This window comes from Embiotoca jacksoni, unplaced genomic scaffold (assembly GCF_022577435.1).
Source record: "Embiotoca jacksoni isolate LCO1_2020_lvr unplaced genomic scaffold, fEmbJac1.0.p SCAF_66, whole genome shotgun sequence".
Lineage (NCBI taxonomy): Eukaryota > Metazoa > Chordata > Actinopteri > Embiotocidae > Embiotoca > Embiotoca jacksoni.
In genome coordinates this window covers 1,135,323-1,161,251 of record NW_027185421.1, presented here as the reverse complement: position 1 = coordinate 1,161,251, position 25,929 = coordinate 1,135,323, and the positions used below count along the sequence as shown (strand labels likewise).

The 25,929-nt window shown below is 44.9% G+C and overlaps 1 protein-coding gene across 4 annotated transcripts in view; it reads right to left on the bottom strand.

Moving 5' to 3' along the window:
• The window catches only part of otud7b (OTU deubiquitinase 7B), a 26,446-nt gene extending 673 nt beyond the window's left edge, over positions 1 to 25,773 (bottom strand). The window contains exons 1-12 of one of the 4 annotated variants that reach the window (XM_069175312.1): positions 25,586 to 25,773; positions 9,150 to 9,394; positions 8,459 to 8,629; positions 7,709 to 7,933; positions 6,951 to 7,052; positions 6,421 to 6,548; positions 4,823 to 4,929; positions 3,884 to 4,011; positions 3,354 to 3,503; positions 2,717 to 2,831; positions 2,033 to 2,111; positions 1 to 967 (exon numbers count right to left, since the gene is read on the bottom strand). The exon at positions 1 to 967 is cut by the window's left edge and continues 673 nt beyond it. In XM_069175312.1, coding sequence (XP_069031413.1) covers positions 1 to 967; positions 2,033 to 2,111; positions 2,717 to 2,831; positions 3,354 to 3,503; positions 3,884 to 4,011; positions 4,823 to 4,929; positions 6,421 to 6,548; positions 6,951 to 7,052; positions 7,709 to 7,933; positions 8,459 to 8,629; positions 9,150 to 9,234 — 2,257 coding nt within the window. In that variant the 5' untranslated portion in view covers positions 9,235 to 9,394; positions 25,586 to 25,773. Of the gene's footprint in view, positions 968 to 2,032; positions 2,112 to 2,716; positions 2,832 to 3,353; positions 3,504 to 3,883; positions 4,012 to 4,822; positions 4,930 to 6,420; positions 6,549 to 6,950; positions 7,053 to 7,708; positions 7,934 to 8,458; positions 8,630 to 9,149; positions 9,395 to 22,393; positions 22,758 to 23,008; positions 23,101 to 24,679; positions 24,944 to 25,585 lie in introns of those variants that run through there. The other 3 variants (XM_069175316.1, XM_069175314.1, XM_069175313.1) reach the window with 3 other exon arrangements.
• Positions 25,774 to 25,929: the final 156 nt, after the last annotated feature.

Sequence of the window (25,929 nt, the reverse complement as noted above, 5' to 3'; positions counted from 1 at the left end):
CGGGAGGCTGGTCGATGAAGGAGGGCCGGGGGATGGGCACCACGCCGGAGTACATGGAGGGACTCAGAGGAGACGGCTTCAGCTGGTTGAAGGACGGAGGCGAGTTCTCCGTCGGCTCCTCTTTGGCCTCGTACGGCCGGTAGCTCAGCTCGGCGCCGCCGGCCGCCTCCTTCTTGGCCGGCTGGACGCCGTTGGTGACGCCTTTCCTCTCGGCGTCGCGCCGCTGTTGGTCCTGCTCGGCCCGGAAGCGCTCCTCGGCGTCGGCGAGGTAGCGCTGGATCATCTCCTCCTGGAAGGGCTGGCGGTTGCTGGTGGTGAGGAGGCTGGCGAAGATGAACTTCCTCTCGCCCTGCATGGCGGCGCGCAGGATGCCGAGGCTCACCTTGACGTCGGCGCTGTACTTGTAGGTCTCGCTCTCGGTGCTGCTGCCGCCGCTGCTGCTCATGCTGCTCCCGGTGCCGTTGAGGCGCTCGCTGCCTGAGGAGGGCGAGCCCTTCCCGGAGTCCTCCGAGGCGTGGGCCGAAGGCGAGCTGTCCTTGCTGCCCTTCCTCCCCCTAAACGAGCCCTTCTTCTTCTCCCCGCCCTCCTGCTTGGCGCCTCCGGCTCCGGCGTTCTTCCCCGTCATCAGCCCGCCTACGTTCTTCTTCAGCTTGCTGCCCAGGCTCTTGCCGAAGCTGCCGAGCTTGTTGGCCACCGAGTCCGCCCTCTTCTTGTCTTTCTCTTTGTCCTTCTCCTTCTTGGTTTTGTCCTTCCCCGCCGACCCGCTGCTGGACGAGCTGGACGACGAAGAGCAGCTGTTCTTGGCCAAAGACCCGTTCCCGTTGACCGTCGATCCCGTGGTGGTGTCTCCGTTGCCGTTGGAGCTGCTGCTGACCGACTCCTTGTCCGACTCCCCCGAGTCAGGAGGCGTTCGGGCGTCCTCTCCTGCCGACGCTGTGGGAGACTCCGGCTGGGCCAGCGGGGCCTGCTGTAAGGAAACAAAGCACAAACAACAAGCTGGTAAAGAAAACACTAACAACTTCACATCAGACCAAAATATTACTCAAAAGAAAAACTAAACTATGGACCAGCGGCATCATGAGAGTTCTTTGACTCTTTTTGTCACTGAATGAAAAAAACCCTGGAAATAGTTTGAAAAAGTGGATTTTGCAAAAAAAAATTGAAGACGGACATGGGCGGGGCTTATAACAGGAAATACAGTTGTATGAAAGAAACATGTGGATCTACAGCATTTGAGTGTATAGAAAAGTGGACGTTTATTCAGCTGCAATACCACCAAGTGCCACTAGAGGTCGGCTCCAAAAAGCCTCCGGCTCCATAGACTCCCATTCAACTTCTCTCATCAAATCCAAAGTGAATAAAATGTGTCCATCAGTTATCTCGGTGTTGTTAGCTAAAGTCACTCCTTCTTATTAGTTTTCTGGAGGTCCATCTGAAAATAATCCCTCATTCATTAGAAAAGAAGATTCAAGAAGACCTGTTTTTGGGGGCGTGTCTGTTTGATTGACAGGCCTGTGGTGCAGTCAGGCTACAGCTATCGGTGGGCGGGACGTAGTATCTTGCATCTTTGCTCCCCAACTGTTTCTTTGGACATAATAATAATAATAATAATAATAATAATAATAATAATAATAATAATAATAATCCAATTGGTGCTTGGACCCCTAAATATACAAAATAAACAGCTAAAATGAACTTCAGTTGTAGTTTTAATGTGCTGAAAGTCTGATTTGGTTTCTTTGCCCGCCGATGCAGAAAAACAAAAATGACTCAGCATCATTTCTACAAACACCTTCAAGAAGCAGTAAAACACAGGATGCTGCGTTCGGAGTCGACAACGCTTCCGGCACTAATGACCATCAACGGCGAGTTGGCATCCTGCAGCATTCGAGAACACAACGGTTCCACTAAAACTGTATCTGACCACCGCGGGCTGCCGTAGCGCCACCGTTCACCATAAAAACCTGCCGGCACACAGGAGCTGCTTTGTCGCACCGTCTTTCCTGTCGTTGCAAAAAAGAAAACTCTTTACCTCGCAGGGCAGCGGCAGCCAGGCCACCGTCATGTAGCTGTGCAGCATCTGGAGCTTCGCCTCCAACGAGAGAGCCACACTGAGGGAGGGAGGAGAGAGAGAGAGAGAAGGTCAAAGGTCAGCGTGAGGAGAGACTCCTTGCCAAAGGAAACCTCATTACTGTAGTTGTTGTTTGAGTATGTGACGGTGCGATCAGCTGGACTCTACTGATAACGGAGGTAAAACGAAGGCGGCTGCATATTGAACATTACTGTTATAAAAGAAGTCAGATAACGATGACTCGGGAGAATAAATAGCATCTTCCCGTCACGCATCCTTGTGTCCTTTTAACTCGCCGACCTTTTCAGAAATAACATCGACGGTGACGTCGGCTGCGATTCATCCGAAGGAGACATCCCGTGTCATCCGGTGACGTAAAACAAGAAGGGCGGGAAGGTTATTTTTACCGCGCCGCTATTTTGGGAGCTGCAGCTTCATTCATGGAAGGTATTTAGAGCTAATCTCATTGTGGCTGGCAGTGAGTGTCACTAATCTGAAGTCAGAGGTAAATCCCTGCGTGTCGACACTTCGGTGCAGCGGAGGACATCTGTCTGCTCCACGCAAGCTGGAAATCGGTTGGTAAAAAACAAAAAAATAAAAGCACCTGAATGTTTCACTGGTGTTGTTGTTGTTGTTTTTTTGTACCTCGCCAGCATGACGTTGTCCGTGTCGTCCTTCCCCCACTCCCAGTCCTTCCCGGGGTCCACGGCGAAGTGCAGAGGCAGCATTTTGTGCTCCGAGTCGGTGAGAGGGATCACGACTGCTGGCCGACACGGAAAGACAGTAGAAACAAACAAATAAGACAAACATGTCCGAATAAAACAGAGAGACTTCTGTCACTTTATTTTTTACATTTAAAGCTCTGAAAAGTGTTTCTGGGTATTTTAATCTGATATTTCTTTTAGACTTGTGGACAAACTGTAGTGTGAGCACAAGTATTTAGACTGAGATGAGGAATATATGTATAATATATCTTTATCTTAAAATGTGTAACTATAACTTTTATGAATATATTATTTGAGTTTAAACTATCTTTTTCAATAGATAGTTAGGAAGCAATTTGGTCGGTGTCATAAAAGTATAAAAGTTCGGCAGGATCCTAAATAATTTTTTTTTAAAAAGGCTGTGAAGGGGAAAAGTAGCTCCCAGTGCTCATCATAAAACTTATTTCCCGCACATGATTGATGAACTCTGGTTTATTTGCTTTAAGAGACTTCACATCACCCCCAAAACAAAACAAAAATCAATGTTTCCATGACGACGAGAGGCGGCGGAGCATCACCTTGCTCTTTGGCGTTGTCCTTCTGCTCCATGGAGACCAGGGCGGAGAAGTGCGCCTGGTCGTACGCCAGGACCAGAGGAGAGCGATGGCACTTGGCAGCTGGCACTTCCAGCGGTAGGTAGATGCCTCCGAACGGGATGGGAGCAAAGGCTGTGGGGGTGGGGGGAGGAGGGGGATTTATATCGCTGCATATTTGTTTCATGCAACAACAACAAAAAAAAAAAAAATGGGTCACCCAGTACTTGGCAGTCATTGCCCCCCCGTTTGTTTTAACCTCCTTCAGACACCAGATGGGCGGCGTTTACTTCGTGAGCGCCAACACAGACGAAGTCATCAATAAACTTACATCACAAACTTTTTTTTTAAAACTTTTCCAAATCATTCCTCATATTTTTATGCTTTCAATCCTGCGTGTTGTAATAAAACTGTCGTCTATCAGAGGGATGATGAAATTATGGAAAATACGATGAAACAGCACAGGAGGCGGCCCCTGGGTGTGTGTGTGTGTGTGTGGGCGGGGGGGTGTTTACCCTCTCCTCCTGAGTCCCTCAGCATGGTGTCGGCCACCACCACGATGGGCCTCCTGAGGACGTGAGCCAGGACGAAGACGTGGAATTCCTCTAGACTCTCGTAAACGGGTTCGTCTGAGGACTCGGCCCTGAGGACGACAACAAGAGGAGCAGCAACGTTAAAAAAAAGAAGAAGAAAATAAAAAAAGAAATGCGCGGTGTCGCCCCCTTCTGGCGGGGAGAGGAACTACAACAACACTGTCCGCACGCGTTTACATCATAGAAATAACTAGTTTAGTTTTTTCCCTTCCTCGTGAAGACCCGCCCTCCTCCGCCTGTGATTGGCTGGTAGGGATGGCCATCTAAAAAAAACCATACTATTTGAATTTCAGAATTTTAAAACGTATTCAACTATTCGAATATTTGAAAATGTGAGTTTCGCCAACGACTGCAAAATGACTCACTTTTCAAAATTTTTAAAGTCTCGAGAAAACCGCCCGATTGAACTATTTTATCCCCTCTTAAGGTAGCGTGGGGCGAAACAGGAAGTTAGCCGGCCTCTGCTGCCCATAGAGCACGCTCAGTACGCGGGAACGTCTCACCAGACACACAGACATTTACAGAGCAGTAATAGGTTCATTTATTTATTTATCTTCATATAAAAATCAGCAGAAAGTTTTGTTACAGGATTCCTTATGATTAATAAAAAAAAATTAAAAATGTGGATTGTAAAAAGTTATTATTAAGAGGAATCTGTGTTTAAAAGATTTTAAATTGTATGTTTTTATGGCTTCACATTCAGTCGATCGTCGCAGTGAATGAGCAGACTGAGTGAACAGCCTCACTTCTGACCGTCAGCGAGCGTGTTTGTTCATGAAATTAAAAAAAAACAACAACAACGTGGCGGTGACTCAGCGCGGCGGGTCGACAGTCACAGCATTGTCCGGGCCCGGCCCTTACCCGTTGGTGCCGTTGGTGCTGTAGTGGATTCTGGGCTCGCTGGAGGCCAGCTTCAACAGTTCATTCCACTCTTTCTGCCACTCCTCCTCTGTGTACACCAGCCCGGACTGAGGAGAGAGGAAGGACACACACACACACACACACACACACACACACACACACACACACACACACACACACACACACACACACACACACACACACACACACACACACACTTGCCATTTAGACAGGGAGTGTCAAATGTCACAAAAGCATGCACTGACGTTATGGCGTCTCTCCACAAGGTTACATACTCCAGCCTTTACAAAACCCTGTGTTGTTCATGCAGTAGCAAAACAAAACTCTCATCAACATCCTGTTCCATATATGGTCACAAGGAAGGGAGGCTGTTAATATGTATTTCTCAGAATCCAGCACCACCAGCGGTTCATGTCTGAGCCATTCGTGTGATGCATGCTTGCATGCTGGCTGCACCGTACTCTGTGTTTTAATGCTGACACTGTAAAAAAAAAGAAAAAAAAGGGGCTAAAAATGTTTGTTTTTGCCTTTTGTAGTAAAGTACAGAGCATAAAACTCGGTCTGGAAGCTGCTATTATTCACAGTGTGAGTATCTAGGTCTGGTCATGCTCCACCGGAGATGGTTTCCAGTCGTTGCGTCCTAATGGACGTGAGCCTCGGGGTTATTTTGAAACTATTAGAGCAGCCTTTAAGGAATCAGCCTTGACCACCATCCAACGGTCTGAACCCGACGACCGCTGCTGGAAATACTTCAGCGGCATTGGACTTGGTCTGCCCTTCAGCGTGGCTAAAGAATAATAATAATAATAATAATAAGTTTGATTTTATGCATTTTATCTGTTCTTATGCATCTCATTCATTTTCCAAATTTTCCAATGTTCCTTTATATTTTTTTTTAATGTGAAACACTGCAGGTAATTTAATAATAATAATGTAATAAAGCAATTAGAGCTGCATTTCTTGTTTAAAAGGTTTTAAGAATATACAATTTATATATTATATAATAATAATGACGATAATAAAAATAAACTTTAGTTATATAGCACCTTTTAAACAAGAAATGCAGCTCTAAGTGCTTTTGAGCAAAAATTACATGCAGTGTTTCACATAGAAAGGAACATTTAAAAATATAGAAAATAAATAAAATGCAGAAAATTCAACACAAATAGAGTTCAAATATAAAATAAAGCAATATGCATTTTAAAGGCGTGGTAGTTCAAAGTGCTAGTTAAAGGCTAAACCTTAATCCGAAGAGGGTTTCCAGACTGAGGCTGTGGTGGAGACACCAGCGCTTACAGATAATAAAGTCAAACCTTGGGGTAATAATAAAACTTTAAAAACTCTTAAAAGGACTGTCTGGATGCGGTCATCAGTTTGTTTCTAAGGCTGCACAAAGGGATAAAAACTGAGTATCGGCTGGTTTGATGGTAATAAATACAAAGCCGTGTACGTTTCACATGTTTTATTGGGTATAGAAAGCATGTAAAGGCCCTGATTTTTATTCTATTTTTTCCCGCGTGTCGATCACACCGTCCGAACACGGCAATCAGAACAAGTGCTAAGAAGCTGGAACGCACCTCTTTGTTCTGCTGCGTCTGCTGCCACCTCCACCGGCGTTTCAGCGCCTCCCTCTCCAGCCCGTGGTCCATCAGCGCATACAGAGACTTACGCAGCATCAGGTCTCGGTCGTGGAAACCCCACATACCTGCGTTAGAAAAGAAAAAATCAAGCAAAAAAATGGATATATGCTTCTTTGTATTTTTACGGTGTTTAAAAAGACACAAATTCAAATAAACTGTCAAATTTGACATTTTTTTTAATGTTAAATCTGAATATCTTAGGAAGAGAGCAGGTAAATCCTCTGAATATCTCCCCGTCATCTACGACGCGGTCTGGAACGACGCCTGCACATTAGTTCCGGCACTATTAATTTTCCGGACTGGGACTCCTGAGTGGGCCATAAAGGCTAAAAGTGAATGTGGTGCCGCGACGTTGTAAAAGCCAATTAGTCCTCGAGCGAACAATAAAGCGCTCTTAATGAACGCTAATGGAGTGTGAACCTGCTGCTGCGTTCGGGGTCCCGCTTTGAAAGGCCGGTGATACTCACCGAGTGAGGCGGCGTGTAACAGGCAGTTTCCGTCTCCGCTGGTTGCCAGCGGCAACAGACTCTGACAGTTTGAAACCACTTTCGTCCACCAGTTCAGTCGACCTGCAGGCCAAGAAGGAAAAATGAAGTGTTTGAACTGCAAATACGGAGAGATGTTGATCCAGAACAACCCAGATGGATAATTAGAAATGTATCAACCCTAGAATTTCAAAGGATGTCTTATGACTGTATTATTTCACATTTTATTTTATTTAATAGGTTATTTTGTTTTAGAATCATACAAATCAGCAAAATGTTTGACATATAAACCTAAAAATACTCGTTTAGGGAACATCTGTAAATTGTAGCATCTACTGATACTCTACATGTGAGGCGTTTAGGGAACATCTGTAAATTGTAGCGTCGACTGATACTCTACATGTGAGGCGTTTAGGGAACATCTGTAAATTGTAGCATCGACTGATAACATGTGAGGCGTTTAGGGAACATCTGTAAATTGTAGCGTCTACTGATACTCTGCATGTGAGGTGTTTCGGGAATGTCTGTAAATTGCAGCGTCCACTGGTAGTTTGCATGTGAGGTGTTTAGGGAACATCTCAAAATTGTAGTGTCAACTGATATCCTGCATGAGGCGTTCAGGGAACATCTGTAAATTATAGCATCTATTGACAGTCTGCATGTGAGGCGTTCAGGGAACATCTGTAAACCTGTAAAAACCCTGAATGTAAAAGCTGGAATGGCGTGTCAGTTTTACTAACCAGCATGCTCCAGGGCCACCATCATCGACTGCTCGATGAGGTCCCTCTCGATGAAGCCACGGAAGTCGTCCCGGTACACGGTGAGGTCCGGTAGTTGGAAAGTGCAGAGGGGCGTGTCCAGAAGCGGCTCACTGCTGCCGGTGCTGGAGACGTGAGAGCGGGCCAGAGACACGATGGTGGAGCTGGCGTGAGAGATGCCCCTCGACAGACGCTTCTCCGTGGCCGCTGAATCACCGTGACGGGTGAGGTGGGGTGGAGGAGGGGGAGGGAAGGTGGTGGGGGGGGGACTAGTTAGCAGATTACTGAATAATCTCGGACCAATTAATGAGCGTAGCATTTAAAAATGGTGTAAATCTACAAATGGAATTACACTTTTATTTATTAGGCCAAAAGTAAACTGCATTAGTTTATAAAGGTGATAAAGTTAAAGGTTTTAAAGAGTCCACCTTTAACATCCATGTTGCTTTATTTCTTTTTCTCTATTTGTGTCTACGTTTCTAAATGCTCCTTCATATGCAAAACACTGCTCGTCATTTTCTTGCTGTAAAAGCACTTTGAGCTGCACTTCTTTGTATGAAAGGTGCAACAGAAAATAAAGTGTTATTTCTACTCTGCGGTCATTTTAATGTCTGCAGCTTGTGGTGCTGTCGAACTAAAGTGCTTTAAAAGTGCTGCTTCTATTTATTTCTTGCCCATAAACTCGAATATCAACGAGCGTCTGTCCCGCAACGTAAAATTAACCCTCCTCACCTTGCACCACCTCGTCCTGGCGGTGGAGTAATGGCCGTCCTACCCGGGCCATCTCCTTATCGGTAGGCAGATACGTCTTGTCTTCTGCGAAGGAGTACGTCAGGTTCCCAGCATGCACCTGTCGCAGCTGCTCAAAGTCACTGAGGGCGGCGGTGAAATCCCAGTTCTTGCCTACACGGACAAAAACAACCTCAGAAACCGGTCCGGCGTGACAACCTTCGATCTGTGACGAGCACAAACGACACGTCCTTTCACGAGTTTAAATATTTACCGTGAGTCAACACAACGGAGTCGCTCTTATCTTATGCAAAGACCGCCGGCGCATTCCTCCACTCAGGGATATATCAGGATTGGAGCACGTTTCTGCTCGCTGCTGCATCGCGTTGCATTTTTAACCCATATTCTTTATCTGCAACTCGTGCTGCTGCTGCTAGGCAACAGGAGCGCTGTTGACTCTCGCTATACCTTCCTTCTGTTAAGTGTTTAATTAACAGCAACAAGCCCGAAGCGCTGGCAAGAGAACCGCCGCCTGGAACATCAGCAGCAGTCAACTTTGTACAACCAACACATCCACTCCTCTTTTTTTTTCTTTTTTTTAAGCTGAGCTGCATGAGGATCAAAGATCATTAAAGGTAAACCTGATTGGACAAAGTTTTCTCTTCAAAGTTTGACAGAGAAAGAAACAACTCACCCTCCAGCAGATCTCTGGCCAATCCCGGTTCGGCTCCAGTGGAACGGACAAAGTCGGACAGGACTGCGTCCATATCCACGGTCATGTGATCATGAATTCACAAGTTGGCGGGTTGTGTCCGAGCATAAAAAAAAAAAATGAAGAAAAACAAAAAAGATAAAAGAAAGACGGCGACGGCGCTCCCCGACAGGACAGCGAGGGACGGGAGGAGGTGCGGCGACCTGCAGCTACTCGACCAGCCACACCTGCACAGAAGAGCACGGACAGGAAGCATGAAGCTGCAGGTAGAAACTCATCACAGGTTTAAAAGTCTGCATTTAAAAAAAGATGCTGACAGGAGATGAAGAGAATTGTTGAATTAATGACCTCACTCAAAGCCTGTTTTAATAAATGAACGCCTCAATGGCGGCCCGGCTGCCCGGGAACTTGTTCCACCCGTAACAAGCTGTGACACAAACTGTTTGCTCTGAAATCAGCTGTTATGAATTCAGAGAAGCTGTCAGGGGTCCGTCGACTAAAGTCGTGACTCGTGATCATTTAAAAAATATCTGGACCAGCGATCCGACCTGATGTGTGAATGCACAGAAATGTTCAGGGATTAATAAACGTCTGCACAGAAACCATATAAAACTAAAACCACGATGTCAGAGAGAGAAGTGAAATGTTTTGTTGGTGCGTCGCTACTTTAATGAACAAAAGCTGGTGTTAAGTTGGTGGTGCAGCGTTTCATTAGGTGCATTAATAATACAGGAATATGCACACGGCTGCAACGACGCATGTGCATGCAAACATGCAAAAAGATTATAATATAATTATAGCAGGACCTATTATATAATCTAACAATAAGAAAGATTATTATTGTGGACAACGTTACGCCCAAACACACCTTCGATTAACCAGGTCTAATCCGTTTGAACCGTTCGGAAACACACCTTATAAGAGCCTGAAATCAACGCTTATCAGCATGGAGACATTAAATGTTAATAATTAGCTGTTATTGTTCATTTCATAACAACTAATAATGACTTTAGACTCAGATGTGCATATTTTTTTTAAAGATGTGTTTGAGTGACGCGAGCTGATGAAACGGCTCCTTTTGAAATCAATTCAGACAGTTTTACTCGTCGGATTTCAGAAGCTGAACCTGAGGAGCCCACAGGGAGGGGGGGAGGGGGGGGGAGATGAGGGGAGATGAGGAAGGGGGGGGGGGGGTGAAATCAATACAGAAACATTATCAAGACTGGAAGAAAGAGAGTCAGCATCAACGGGCGGTTGACACAAAGGATGCAGAGGGCGATCGATGCCGAAGCAGACAAAAGGCCTGAATCACAGCGGTCGGCTGAAAGGACCAAAAAAAAAAAAAAAAAAAGCTTTTACTTTTTGGGGAACATTATTCTGCAGCACGTTCGCACCACTTTCCAAAAAAAGGGCTGCAGCTCATGAGTATTTTTTATTTTAGACTAATCGGCTGTTTTTCCTTCATCCATCATATTTTTTTTATACACGTCCAATATTTTGTTTGTTTTTGTTCGATCTGAGTAAATCTGACGCCGGAGGAGCACGAACGTGTTTTGTTGCGTTTGCTTGAAAAATTCTTTAAACAATTAATAGATTTTTTTTTTTTTTTTTAAACAGTTGCACATTAATTTTCTTCTTGATTTACCGACTGACTGTTTCAGTTCTCGTTAGAGCCGGATTAGAATCACTCTCAAACACCTGGTAAATAATAAACTTTACTGATCAATAAACTAATGAAATCTTTTATTTCATTCTATTTAAACCTCTGCTTCCATCTGCTGTTTGGATTTAAACAGTCTAGTTCACGTGTAATAATTTTCGCTGACTTTACACATCCCAAACAAACAGAATCAGCAAATGAATCATGAAAACTACTTTTTTAATGACAAAAAAAAACCACGCAGCCATTATGCTACCTTGAAGTTTAGAAACAGCTTCATCCAGTTTGGACCGATATGTTTTATTTTATCTTGTGATTTTTGTATCTACCTACAGTCATCTATTCCCATCCGTCCCATGGCTCATCCACCACCCGATGTTCCTGCCTCAGCTCTGACTCAGTGAACCCTTTTCCACTGCGCCTGATGAGTCACGAGTTTACTCTTCTTACACCTCTCTCTCTCTCTCTCTCTCTCTCTCTCTCTCTCTGCCTCCCTCGGTTTCTTTATCTTTATTCTTTTTTTTTTAAAGCCGTGTCGGCACGCAGCGAAGGAACAGACTCCTTCACACATTTTGTCCGTCAGTGTTTCTGCAGCAAACTCGGTGAACGCTCCCTGCAGCTCGTCAGCTCTGTGACGTTCAGGTCTACTGATCGCACACACACACACACACACACACACACACACACACACACACACACACACACACACACACACACACACAGTGGAACAAAAACCGACTGGCGTCCCATTCAGACTGACACAGAAATGCAGATCGGACTGGATTCTGACCGACCATAACACTGCATGAAAGAAAAAAAAAAACAACCCAACAGCAGGGGTGGTGCTGGAGGGAGCGTGTTGCTATAGGTACCAGGAAGAAAGAAAACGTAACACAAACCAGTCCAGGAAGTCCAGCTTGTTATCAGACCCCCCCACCCCCCAAAAAATAATAAACAGTAAAAAAAAAAAGAAGCTGCACTGCAGTTTGTTCCCCTCTGAGCCTGAAGTTTTATAGTTCAAAGTTATCAAGAGCGGCCGTTATTTTCTCGTCAGCGTCGGTAAACAGAAAACACGAACGCGGTGAGGATCCGTCCACTCGGTTCATTAGTTCATTACAAAACAATTCATCAGCAGCTGTTTCCATAAATGAAGCATTTTTCTGGTTCGAGATTCTCAAATGTGAACGGAGGCCTCCGGTGGACAGATGTGGGGGATTATTGATATCTGATAGAAATTTAAACATTTAAAAAAACTTATTCTGTGAAGTAAGCAACCCATGCTCCCCCCACCCCCCCACCCCCCCGATACAGCATCACGTTAAAGTAATTTATCGGTTCGATTATCCTCAGAAACTCTGCAGACTACAAACATTCATTCTGGAACTGATGGCAGGAAAACAAATTGCAGAAAGGGGCGTTGAAAGTGCCGATCTGAGGACAGCGTGTACCGAGACACCAACAAAAGCCCGGCTGTTGTCACTCCGGGCCGAAACATCAGCCGCTCCCGTGAGCCCGCTCTGATGTGATGTCACAGGGCCCGCCTTCAAACGCTCTTTTTATTTATTTTTTCATCTATTTTTTGAAGGAAGGAGTCCGTACAGTCCCTGACTTGTGTCCCAGAAGACCTTCTGGTGTTACACCATCATATCGGAAAACATCTCTCATTATTTACCGGATCAGATTATTTTTATCCATATTAGAAATAAAGATGAGCAGTGAGTCAGCCATTACGAAGGGAGGGTGCTGCGATCGGTCTTGATTATATAGCTGCTTCCTGTATTGTAATCGGTTTTTTTTTTTTTTTTAATGGCGCAATATAACAAAACAAAAAGACATAAGACGGACTTAAAGAACAGAGGATGAGTCAGAACCTGCTGTCATTAAAGCCACAACAGGAACGATGTTTATCACAAGCAACAACAGGGAAAATGCTCATTATTAAAAGATAAACTGAGGTGGCTTCATATTTTATATTCTATTTTTATGATGGTATTTATCTGGTTGATTGCAGTCGCAATCTCTTTGTTATTTTCTTTGTGTTCGTCTCAGTTAAAAGCACGTTTTGTTTGTGTATTGTACGAGATGTAGAAAGTGTATCTTTTCCAAACGCTTTGTGAGCTGCCGTTTTGAAGCCTCCAGTTTGGCTTTTTGGTCGGGTGGGGAGGGAGGGGGGTGGTTGGAACAGGAAGTGACCATATTTGGATGAGTTGGGGGAGGAGTCAAGGGCGGATATGACTGATTAAGCCCCACCCACTGATACCCCAAACATAGCTCTCTTTGAGGCCTGATACCTGATTGATTATAGAACCAGGCTTTTTGAATGGGAGTCTATTGGAGCCAGCCTCTAGTGGCCCTCAGTGGTATTGCACCTTTTTGGACCCAAAGACTACATCTATTTTGGTAAAAAATATGTGGACACCACATGGGGCGTCAACGGTGTCCACAGTGGGTCGTCGGTTCGACTCCCGGCCGGCTAGACCTTTAATTCTCCTGCTCTTTCCTCACATCTCCAATTTGAACACTAAACTTTCTGAATAACAAAATAAGTCTAATAATCTACCTTACATTTCTTTGCAAATTAGATCAGCAACTTCTGTTGACAGTTTAATTAACAGCTCAAGAATATAAAAGTATTTTTACCTTGTTAACTGTTTTATCCCAAGCTTGTTTTAATAACTGCATTATCGTATTTTATGTTTTTGCTTTTGTCTTCTCCTGTAAAGCACTTTGAGCTAAGTTTATTATTATTATTATTATTATTATTATTATTAAATGGTTACCAGGAAATTACAGTGAAGTGAATGTCCACCTCTTAAGGTCAAGGCTGTCAAACAGAAGAATAAAAAAACATGAACATCTTCATAAAGGATTTTAAAATCTGACATTTATATTTGGTGGCCAAATTAAAAATTCTGTGAGCCAACAAAAAAAAAAAAAAGGGAGAAGAAAGCCCCAGTGTGGTTTACTGGCCACCGTTAACAGGGCTGCTGCCAACGTGGGCCGCTCGGTGATTTGTATCTGGGATGGCTGAGCTTTTGTCTGGCAGGGGGGGCTTACGTAACGGGAGCTGCTGACAACACGTGGGTGCTGAGCCGAAGGCCGGGAGAACGGCCCGGATCAAGGCAGGGAGACGGAGAGGTCAGCGCTGCCCACTGCGTCAGCCCTCGCTGGGCCGGGAGGGTCGCTTCACTGCTGCGACTGGGGACACAAGTTTGTTCTGATCCTCCTCGGCTTATTTATGGAGGAAAACGTTTAAAAAATGTTTTTGTTATAACGCTGCTGTTATGGAACCCGTGCTTTCACATTCACGGTTGTTACCTACAGACACAGCTGACCGATGAGGAGACGTGGAGCTGGAGGAGCGTTCGTTTCACTTGGACTGGTCTTCACCGGCGTAACGAGGATTTCATTACCGTGAACTCTGGGTGAATTAAGAGCTTTTTCTGAAATTCGTTCGCGAGTTCAACAGTTAGCATATTCATACATCCATTTTTTTTGGGCGTGGCTTCTTACTGTGGCAGGACCAAGTGCAACCAGTGGTGACGGTTTGTGAACGTTATGAATCCTCCAGTTCAGATTCTGTTCGTCACCATCTTACTAGTTCGGAGCGGTTTGGAGCAGGAAGTGACCATATTTGGACGAGCTGGGGGAGGAGCCAGAGGTGGATCTGACCGATCTGATCGGAAACCTGACGATACTACGTCCCACCCACCGATAGCTGTAACCTGACTGCACCACAGGCCTGTCAATCAAACAGACACGCCCCCAAAAACAGGTCTTCTTGAATCTTCTTTTCTAATGAATGAGGGATTATTTTCAGATGGACCTCCAGAAAACTAATAAGAAGGAGTGACTTTAGCTAACAACACCGAGATAACTGATGGACACATTTTATTCACTTTGGATTTGATGACAGAAGTTGAATGGGAGTCTATGGAGCCGGAGGCTTTTTGGAGCCGACCTCTAGTGGCTCTCGATGGTATTGCAGTTTTCAAGACACTTTATTTTTCAGACCCGGAAGGTACGAACACTTTTATATCCAGTCTGTTGACAACACAAAACAAAACAACAAACAAAATCAGCTGGCTGCCCTCCTTGCTATTAATTTGCAACGGGTCATCGGGTTCTCTGGAAACTCTTTGTTTGCAAACCACAACTTATAAAAATATCTTCGCTCAACGTGACAGGAGCAGAAGTGACTTATAAAAATGCCAGATAAAGATGTAATAAAGTAAACGATGGGAACCAAAGATGATTTATTGAATTTGTTTGTCTGCCAAAAAATTGCAACTTTATTTATGGGAACAGCACATGTAGACAACTTGGATTTACTTTGAAGTGCAGACAAACAATGATGTCATCTTGGCACTGAAACACCTGCCAATTATCGTGGAGTGATTTAGATGACGGGCCGGGCCTTTTCTCAACAACCTGCTTCTCCACATGTCTGTTGATCAGAGCACCATCAGTAGGTCTCCCGTTAAAAGAGGGAAACGGGGTCACGCACCGTCTCCGGTCACCGAGGTTTCATTCATGGTGTGCAACGCGAGCTTTCCTTCACATTTAAGGAGGTAAAAGGAGCCGAGGTCAGAGAATAAAAGGAGTATAACACACCTGACAGTGACCTCACCCGAGAACCTGCGATGAAACTTTATCAAAATGAGGGCGACTTCCTCTTTAACGGTTAACACATGATGGATGACCACGTCGGTAAATGTGTCACTTCTATTTCAGTCCGATCGCATAAAGCTTCCCCTGTGATCTCAGGGGATGCAAACGCACCCTCTCGGCCTCGCAAGAAGTGGGTGAGTAATGAGATAAAAAGGCCACAAAGGTAAGCAGAAGAAGAAAAAAAGCAGCTCGAACTGGAGCGATAAATCAGACAGCTCATGTAAATGTGGGACGGTAAATAGCTTGAAATGCTGGTGCAGACATGATAGTTGGTACAAGGCTGGATGAGAAGAATAAAAACCACAGATTACCATATTTTAGACTGAAAATCCAGAATGTTTGATACCAGCACTCGTTCCTTTTTTAATACTAATTATAGAATCTGTTTTAGCAAGAAAATGACATCATGGTACAAATGTTTTGTTTAGAGGGGGAGAGTGTAACCCAGGTTGGTTTTTTACCCTCCTTAAATGTCTCAAACGCAGTTGACGCTGCAATTTACAGATGTCCCCTAAACGCCTCTTACGGAAGGAATCAATAGAGGCTGCGATTTACGGCTGTTCCTTCGCATGCTGAACTATCGGAAGACGCTCCGATTTACAGATGACCTCCGAAAGCCTCACACGGAAGCTGTCAGCTCGATTGCTTACAATTTACCAAAGGTCCCTAAACGCCTCACATGCAGATTGTCAGTGGACGCTACAATTTACAGATTTTTTTTTTTTTTTTTTTTTTTTTTTTTTGGTACTTGTTAGAACTGAACAGATTCATTAAAATATTGAAGTTTGGTACCAAACAGCGCAAGTAAGTTCAAGGAATTGGATCATTTTTACTGTAATGCAGCCTTTGAAGACGATATCTAGTCTAATAGATATGCCCCCACCCCCACCCCCGACCCCATAACTTCATAGAGCATGGAAAAGTTAAAGTCTTTAAGATTGTATATAAAGAAATAAAATTGGAAAAGCTCATTAAAGTCTTGAATATCTTGATTGCCCCACTGACACTAATAAGGATTTTGGAGGGATACTGTCAGACTTAGTTCTCCATCAGCTCTGTTCATGTCTCAGTTATAAATCTAATTTGCAGCATATCGTCCCTAAAAAAAAAAGGAACAAATCCCCCAAAACAACTGCAGAAAAGCCCGAAGCAGAGCAGTCGCTTCCTTGTTAATTCCTCCTCTCGGTGAGTCAGTGTCTGTTTTTAACTGCTCCAGAAATAGAGGAAGGAGTTCAGAGCGAACGATCGATCGCAGCGAACACCTGACCGCTGAATAAACCAGAGGAACAACAACAAAGGTGTGGTTTCTTTTTCTGCCCGTCTTCATCCGTGGGAGTGCAGTAATCTGGTTACTGACGGAGGGCCGGTCGGCCTCATTACATAACAGCAGCGCTGCAGCTGGGAGAAGCAGGCTGATCAGAGTTTAACCCCCCCGGACCTTTAACCGGTCCTTCCACAACTTATACTCTCATATCAACGGGCCGTCGCTGCTTCTGGAACCCGGCGGCGTAAATCTCAGCTGCAGGAAGAGCTGCTTCGCTGCCCCGACAAAACACGCAAACAGGTTAAAAAAAAAAAGAAAGGGCTTATCAGCGGACCCTGCAGAGGAAGAAAAACCGCAGAGCGGAGAGCGATCCTCTCAGCGTATAGCTCCTCCGTTCAGGAGGTTTCTCAGAATAATACATAACTATACGGCTCAAAGAGAGAAGAAAGAAAAAAAAGAAGCAGAAAACATCTCACAAAATTTGTGTCATTTTCTGCACCATCGGTTTTCTCTTCCGGGGGGCAAGTGAACGCATCGCGGGGATAGCGTAAGGCACATCACTTTCCGAGGGGGATTGCGTAACACCACGGCATACGATGAAGCTTTGCATTGCGGAGACCCGCCCTCCAGCTAATGTTCGGCCGCTGCAGACAAAAGGCCGCGTCCCATTCTGCTCTCCATATACCTCATTTATGAAGCACTTTTAAAGGAGGAGAAAAAACAACAACATAGATTTACAAGTAAATAATAAAAGAAAAGAAAAAGAGCAAACAACAGGAATATTTATGACGCTGTTCTCCTTTTGTTTTCTTTCTGTCGCTATGGGTTCACGTCTCATGAATCAATACGGCAAATTGGAGCGTGATCATTTCCCGGGTCGAAAAAGGAAATATACTAGTAAGCTGGTTCATTGGAGAGAAATCAATAACGCCCCACTGGAACACAGAACGTCCAGCGAGCCGGTGCCGACGTGAGTTACAGGAACCGCCGGACCGTTTCGGGTCCATTAGTTGAAGAAAGAATCCAGAGGAAGCTTTTCGTCTCTAAGTGGGAACATTGAACACCCCCCCCCCCTCCCCTCCCCTCCTCCCCACCCCACCCACCGATGTAGCTGCAGTTATCTTCCTCCCAAATAAGGGCATTCATTATTTCTCACCACTCGGCCCACACGGCAAGAAGTGTCAAGTCTGCAAACAAGTCAGGAATCTACGAAGCAAACAAAAACAAGAAAAAAGGAAAAGGGCGAGATCAGCCTCCCCTGTGAGGAAAATTAAAATACATTTTCAGCCCTGATGAAGGCTTAAATCACCAGCTGTGTGTGTGAGTGTGTGTGTGTGAGTGTGTGTGTGTGTGTGTGTGTGTGTGTGAGTGTGTGTGTGTAACGCGTAAGACAACACCACCAGCCCCCCCCCCCCCCCCCCCCCCACACACACACACACACACACAGCTGATGTCAGAGATTCCACACCATGCCTGCCCTCTCCGAGGCCGCTGGAGCCGGTCTCGTCCGAAAGCTGTCCAGTCATCAAACAAAAATTTGCCAAGTCTGACTCCCCCCCCCCCCCCCCCCCCCCCCCATACTGCTCACGGACGGTTCGACCCGCTGCTTCATTGTTTGTTACACAGAGAGACGACGGATCCGAACTGAATCTCTGAAGTTCATTTTGGTCTAAAAATAGTTTCAGAGGAAAAAGAAAACCCTGGAAAACAGGAGCGACGAAAGGAAGGAAAGACGTCGAGGGCTGTTTCAGGTCTCTGGACGTCGATCCGTACGTCTAGCGACCAGCTGAATCAGAGCGACCTCCCGTTTCACGCAGTCTAAAAATACTTCAGCCGTAATCACAGTTTAAACATAGAAACTCTGAGTTCACCAGCAGCTGACGGCCGACATCAGCGACTCAGGGAACGCCCGACGGCTCCATCAGAGACGCTCGTGTGTCGGTGATGTCATCTGCTGTCTGACAGATCCATGACTCCTCCACCCCTCCTCCACCCCCCTCCTCCACCCCTCCCTCCTCATTATGTTCGTTAACAGAAAAGAGAAGTATTTTCCGTGTGAAAGAGGCCACGTCTGAACTCAGGACGGCATTTTTAAAAGGAACGGGAGGAAGTCGAGGGGGACGAGACCGGTGAAGTCCAGAGTTGTGAGGAGCTACGATTGGTGTTGTTGGGGACCCTGTTGCCATGGCGCCACAGTTCAGGTGTTTTCACCTCAAGACGCCTCAAAACGTCCCGGGAGAACTCGGTGTTGACAGTCTGACGGCCGGCTAACAAATAGATAGTTTCACTAAAAAACAGCTAAACTCAAGCTAACAACCAGCTAGCAACGCTAAGAACCAGCTAATGAAGCTAAAAAACAACTAATTTGGCTAAAAAACAGGAAATCGTCAGTTATTAAATAGCTAACAAACAGCTAACGATGCTAAAATCTGAAGTTTCTTTGCTCCAGTTTCAGGTCCAACGGCTGAAATCAGAAACCTTCAGTGGTCACAAGGAGGTGAAACAGGTGCAGATGTTGATGGAGCGATGTAACATCTGTAGTCTCCTTCACTGGTTCACCAGTTGATGACAGCCGAGTCCGAGCAGCTGAAACCGTGTTATCAAAGTGATGATGTCATCGTGGGGCCGACAGCACCGTCCCTTTAAAACACGAAACTACAAACTCAACGTTTTAAGAGGAGAAAAAAAAATCCTGACCAAACAATTCATGTAATCAACGACAAAAATAACGAGTAACGCCCTACAAATATGTTAAATAACATAAATACATATTATAACAGCAGAGAGTTGATGTCATAAATCATCCTGCAGTTTCAGATCGAGAGCTGGAAAGTTGTACATTTATTTGTTACCGGGCCTCAGAGCCTCTAGGCTGGTGCTGGGGGGGACGGGGGACGGGGGACGGGGGGCAACCACCAGTCAAGGAGTGCTAATTAACCACCACATGAAGCGGTGGTGGGGGGCGGGGGGGCTTCAGGGGAACGTAAGTGGCATTCCTACATTCCCCACAGAGACCTCAGCACATTGTGCTCAGTGTGACTGAAACAGCAGAAAATGTAATGAGGCTATTTGATCCCCGAGGCGAGGGGGGGAGGGGGAGGGGAGGGGAGGGGGGGGGGGGCTAATCTGCCATCAATGCATCACTGTTTCACTTAGAAAAAACCCACAACAAGACGTGAAGGGTCGACGGTGTCGTTCAGACGATGTTATTGATTTTTTTTTTTTTGCCTTTGTGAAGAAATGCAATGCAAAAGAAACGTCCAGCTTATTATTATTATTATTATTATTATTATTACTATTATTATTATTACTATTATTATTATTACTATTATTATTATTACAGGTCACAAAAGGGTGAAACTCAGCGACGTCACGACTGAACAGATATAATTAAGAAGATTAAGCTAAAGACTGCAGGATTCTCCACGTGGGGCCACGAATGACCAAAAACTGCAGCGATGCTTCCAGGAAGTTTTGCGGTGGCGATAATTAATACGAATCGAAGCAATTTCTGCAATATTTACAGGAGCTTGCAATTGTTTTTTTGATTCCCTCGATTTTTCCATAAAAACTAAAAAAAAAACAAGGTCGTCAGCAGAAGCTGTGCTTTTTCTAATAAAGTCAACTTTAGACATACAGAGATGAAAATATTGTTTCACAGTCCCAAAAATAAAAAGCTTAAAACAAGAAAAGTATATAAATTTGTATAGTTTCTGCAGGAATTAAAACTGCCCAATGAAATGCTTATTATCAAAGGAAGTGATGACATCACTATGTTAAAGTTTTAAACACGTCCAGTCGTCAGAGACGTCTCTCTGTTTGTGTGACAGAAGGTCTGTGTGTTGAATTAAGATGAATTAAACAGCATCTAACGCTCTTATTTTGAAAGTCTCAGACTGTCTGTGCTGGAAAGCTGCAGCACTGTTTTATTTCTTTGATGTGCATCATGATCATTATCACAGGAGTTGATTACATATCCATCTTTATCATGTTTGGCTTAAGGAAAAAAAAAATCAAATACAATTTTTATCCACTTGCACTTTTTCCTAATTCCCTCTATTTTAGCACAAAAAAAACTCGCTTAAAACAAATTACATCCCATTTTTTCAAACAGTTTTGATCGCTGAACACTTTTGATCATAAACACAAGAAAATAAAATGAATCTTTGTTGTATTTTTTGTCAGTTTTGTGCTAAACAGTAAAATCTAAATCCCTCCGTGTCTCCGTATATTCTCCCAAACACATGCGACTCTTAATGTCACAGGCGGGTCGGCCATGATGCCAAAATAGCCCGTTTTGTTTGGTATATAAACAATGCGTTGATTATTACATAACTCACATTTAAAAAGGCAAAGAGGAGATGACTACTGCTTTTAATTTGCATATCAACCCCTCGAGGAATCTGGGACATTTTCTGAAGACGCCAACTTGATCTTGAGGTTTGAGAATTATTGCTTCCACTGCAAGAAGACTGCTTTAAAAAAAAAAAACTGCTGGAATATATAAAAAAGAAAAGAAAAAAAGAACACATGTATGGCTTTTGGCGAGTGCCACGTTACGAGACTTACATGGGTTTTTTTTTTTAAGCGTTGGAGATCGAGTGCTGCTAAGTCAGCCTGAATGTGAAGCCGACCGAGCTTCGGCCAGATCTGCAGCCGGCGGCTCAACGAGCGCTGAAGCTGGTGTGACGTCACCGCGGGCGACAGGCTCCTCGTTAGGGGCCGTGTGGGATTACTCCTGCTGCGCTGGATCAACGGGGCGGCGGTGACCGACGGCCACCGGTCTCAACAGGAAGCTCCAGGCTCCCCCCCCCCCAGATTCTCAAAATCTCATTATTCACCCGCTACGACGCTCTGAAGTAAAACTTTTACCAAATGCTGGCTGATTTAACGACTGCCCACACATCCAATTAAAAACTCGCCCATGATGTTTTCTGGAGTCTCGACCATCAAATCTGAAGAAACTTTATCAGAGAAGATGGTGATATTAGTTTGGGTATCATCATCATCATCTTATTAAATCTCTTTTAAGATTCCACAATAAGAGTTTTCATGCGTGTTAGAGGGGGAGAGTGTAACGCAGCTGCGGTTAACAGACGTCCCCTAAACGTCTCACATGCAAGTTGTATCCTTCGGCGGTACAATTTACAGACGTGCCCTAAACGCCTCACTCGGAAGCTATCGCTCGATGTACGACGTAACGTTACTGCAGATATTTGAACCAAAAAAATAAAATGAATTTATGTCAGATTTATTCAAGTTGTAGCCGACGTGATTTTTATGTCTCTTTAATGCTGCTGTGATTTACAGCAAGACATTTTTTTCATAGAACCAAATCGGCCATCTTTGCTGCAGGTGCATTGATCAAAAAATTATTACCGACATAATCGAAAAAAACCCAACTCTTTAGATTTATGACAACATACTATAAAACAAACATCCTAAGTCGGGCTGTGAGGATGTTGACGTGTCCTTTCATGCTTTTTTTAACTACCTGGATTTGTTATTATAATGTACAGCAGATAAAACGCAGGTTCCTGCTGCTGGTAAGTAGAATTATTATCTGTGCGTGTGCGGAGGGATGAAACGGTGAAAATGCAGAAAGTAACCGATACCACGAGATCTCATTACCGCGGCTTCTCTCGCGCTCTGCGTTGGATGATCATAGCTGCTCAGCCGGTATCCGTACGGCTCCATCTTCCCCTCGTATTAACGCTCCCCTGCAGACGCTTCGGATCGGACAACGTGACTTTATTTATACGCGACCGTGATCCGGCCTGTACGACCTGCTGGAGTCTCGCTGGCACCCGAAGGTGGACGTCACAAAAACAACCGGCTGATTGCTGTGTCACAAGACTGGCAGGCAACCAGCTCGTTGCAGAGGGGGTCGGGGAGGAGGTGGGGGGGAAGGTGGGGGAGAAGGTGGGAGGGGGGCTCGCGGAGAGTTTTACGAGAACGCGGAGACCTTCTCGGAGACAAGCCACCTATTGATCGCCGTCTCGCTGTGGCGGCGTCGGCTCGTTTCCTCTCTCGTTCCACATCTGTTCCTGTCTTTTACGAGCCGTGACGGATGAAGACACAGACGTGTGTCCGTGTTGCATTTATGATATGTCTTGATAATAACCTCCCTCTCGCTGAGAGGAACCGGTCAGGAGGATCAGCTCGCGTCTTATCGGCTGCAAAATTGAGTGGAACGAACACGCTTGCGTTTGTCCCACTAACCTGAAGAAGCACTCAGCTACTTACTTATTAATCTCTCCATGTTTCAGAGGATCCTGATGGGAATAGCTTCTTCGGCCAAATGGGCCGGGCTCTGTAACCGACACTGGATCACACACACACACACACACACACACACACACACACACACTCACACACACACACACACTCACACATACACACACACACACACACACACAGAGCTAGAGAGCAGCTGTTTTGGGGGAACCCAGCACGAGAGGAATTTAAATTTTCATACCCTGAAGCAGCACAGTTATCTCGTGAAATGCGATATTCACCGAAGACACTCTCAACAGACGCAGATGTCCGGCACAAAAAAAACAAAACAACAACTGGACATGTTAAAGGACATTTATAGTAACGACGAGACAGAAACTTTGAGAGACCAAACGTGTTCCCCACCAGAGAGACAAGCAAAGTAAAACTAGCAGACACGCCCCCAAAAACAGGTCTTCTTGAATCTTCTTTTCTAATGAATGAGGGATTATTTTCAGATGGACCTCCAGAAAACTAATAAGAAGGAGTGACTTTAGCTAACAACACCGAGATAACTGATGGACACATTTTATTCACTTTGGATTTGATGAGAGAAGTTGAATGGGAGTCTATGGAGCCGGAGGCTTTTTGGAGCCGACCTCTAGTGGCTCTCGATGGTATTGCAGCTGAAGACACTTCTGCATCGGAACCGTTTTTTTAAACCCGGAAGCTACGAACTCTTTTAAGATTCAGTCTGTGGTGAAACTACAAACTTAAACTGACTATTCAGATAGAAATATTCTTTATTCATCCTTTTGGGGAGGGAAAGAATCGAGTCACTATGAACTGAGGCTACAGCAAACTGCTTCCAGCCGCACATTTGAATACCGTTGGAAAATTACAAGCCACAAATTTACATTTGGATCAGCAACATTCAAATGGTTGAAAATTAAAAAAATCCAATTGCATTAACTAAACAAACAAAAGCAGTAAAATATTGCGGTTGGCTCTGACCAGACTGATCATCTATAAAAAATGTAGAATTACTGTTTTTGTTACGTTGAAATGATCTCATGATATTTTTTGGGTGGGTGGGGAGGGGGAGGTGGGGGTGGGTCTGAGCTGCAGAGGGAAGGATGCTACACCCGGCTGTAGCATCACAGCCTCCACAGCGTCTGTATGAAACTCAGCTTCTGAACTGACAGGCAGCGTTAACACAATCATTATCACGGCTCGCTGAGAACAGACAAATATGACCAAGTAACACTACTAATCCAAGTGCTGTACTTAAATACACGTTTCGAAGTACTTTACAGGAGTATTTCCGTTTGATTCGACTTAATATTTCCACTTCTCTGTTTTTCTGAAGGGAAATATTCGACTTTCTTTCTACTCTGCAACATTTATTTTTACGGGTCAGATATCCGAGTTGTTAACAGCTCCATTAAAGAGCTCCAAATATGAACTTCCATCAACCTTATAAGATGATCTTCCAGCAGGTCCTTTAACAACATAAAACTTCAGGTCCTTTAACAACATAAAACTTCTACCTGTGTCCTTACTTTTTTATGTTTCTTGTGCATCTCATGTCTTCTCTATATTTCTAAATGTTCCTTTACATCAAACACTGCCTGTAATGTGTCGTGCTGTGAAGCACCTTGAGCTGCATTTCTTTGTATTGCAAATAAAGTTTATTATTACTTGTTTTTGGTTTCCTACGTTGACTGTCTGTCCTGGTGTCCCAGCAAACAACAAAAGAGTCCACAATAATTAATAATTCAAGGAGAAGCCGTAACGCAATCCTTTTTTTTCCCCTCATCGTGGTTGATGTTGGAAATGACTGAAAATATCCAGAGTCCTGGTTTCAACATGCATCTGTACCACCAGAACAAGTGAACGGACCCGACTTGATTCATCCACGTCCGCTTTAATGAAACGTGGTGATTACACGCCGAGTTAAGAACACGTGAGTGCGTGTAAACACTTTAAGGAAACGTTACATCACACACGCACCTGAAATTAATTTTTTTGTTTTTTTTAAAAGAAAACAACAACCGGGCTTTGTGTAATCTGGATCGTGACTGCTCAACTGCCCCCCCCCCACAAAAAAAAAAAAAAAATGCATGAAGTGATGGAGGAAAATAAAAAGAAGTGGTGTTATGTAGCTGACAGCTCGTGAAGCTAACACCGACTCGGTCTCTGTCCGAGGCGGACACGAGCAGCTGATCGTCCCTCAGAGACGTGTTGTGGACTCCGAAGCAGATATGAAGCAGAATATCAACGAACAATACACATGCTTACATAAACGCGTATGAGGCGTTCAAACGCATGCGAGGTGGTGGTGGAGGGGGGCACGCACGGTTTTTACACACACAACTTTATCTTGCACGTAGTAGGAAAATCTAATGGTCCCGTTTGGAGCCCGGTTGCATGAACGCTCCCCACGGAGAAGGGTCGTGTATTTTGTTCCGGAGACGGAACCGGAACGGGTTTTTTTTGTGGGTTAGCAAGTGGCTACTTCAAGCCTGGCTAATCAGTAAGCTAACGTTAGCTAAACGGAGTCCCCCCCCCCCTCCCTCCCTCCCCTCCCCCCCTGGTACCGCTTACCTTCAGCGGCCTCGCAGATGTTCTTCTCATCGCCCCCATTTAGTTTCCCGGCGAGTACCGACTCCTGAACGGCGCGTCCGTTTCCAACGCCAACGGTTTTTAACTTTTTAGCATCTTCACGCGCAGAACTTCAGCGTGAAGCCCCGAACCGGACCGACACCGACAAACTAAATTCTCCACCACTTACAACAACGTCAACCGAAGGGGTTTTTTGGGACCCGCCCCCTCCCCCACTCCCTCTCCCCTTCCAGGAACACCTGACCAATCAGAGAGGGGAGTTTACGGAATCGACGTTTACGCGAGCCAATGAGCACGCGCGGTGACTTTGACTGACGTTCCCCAGC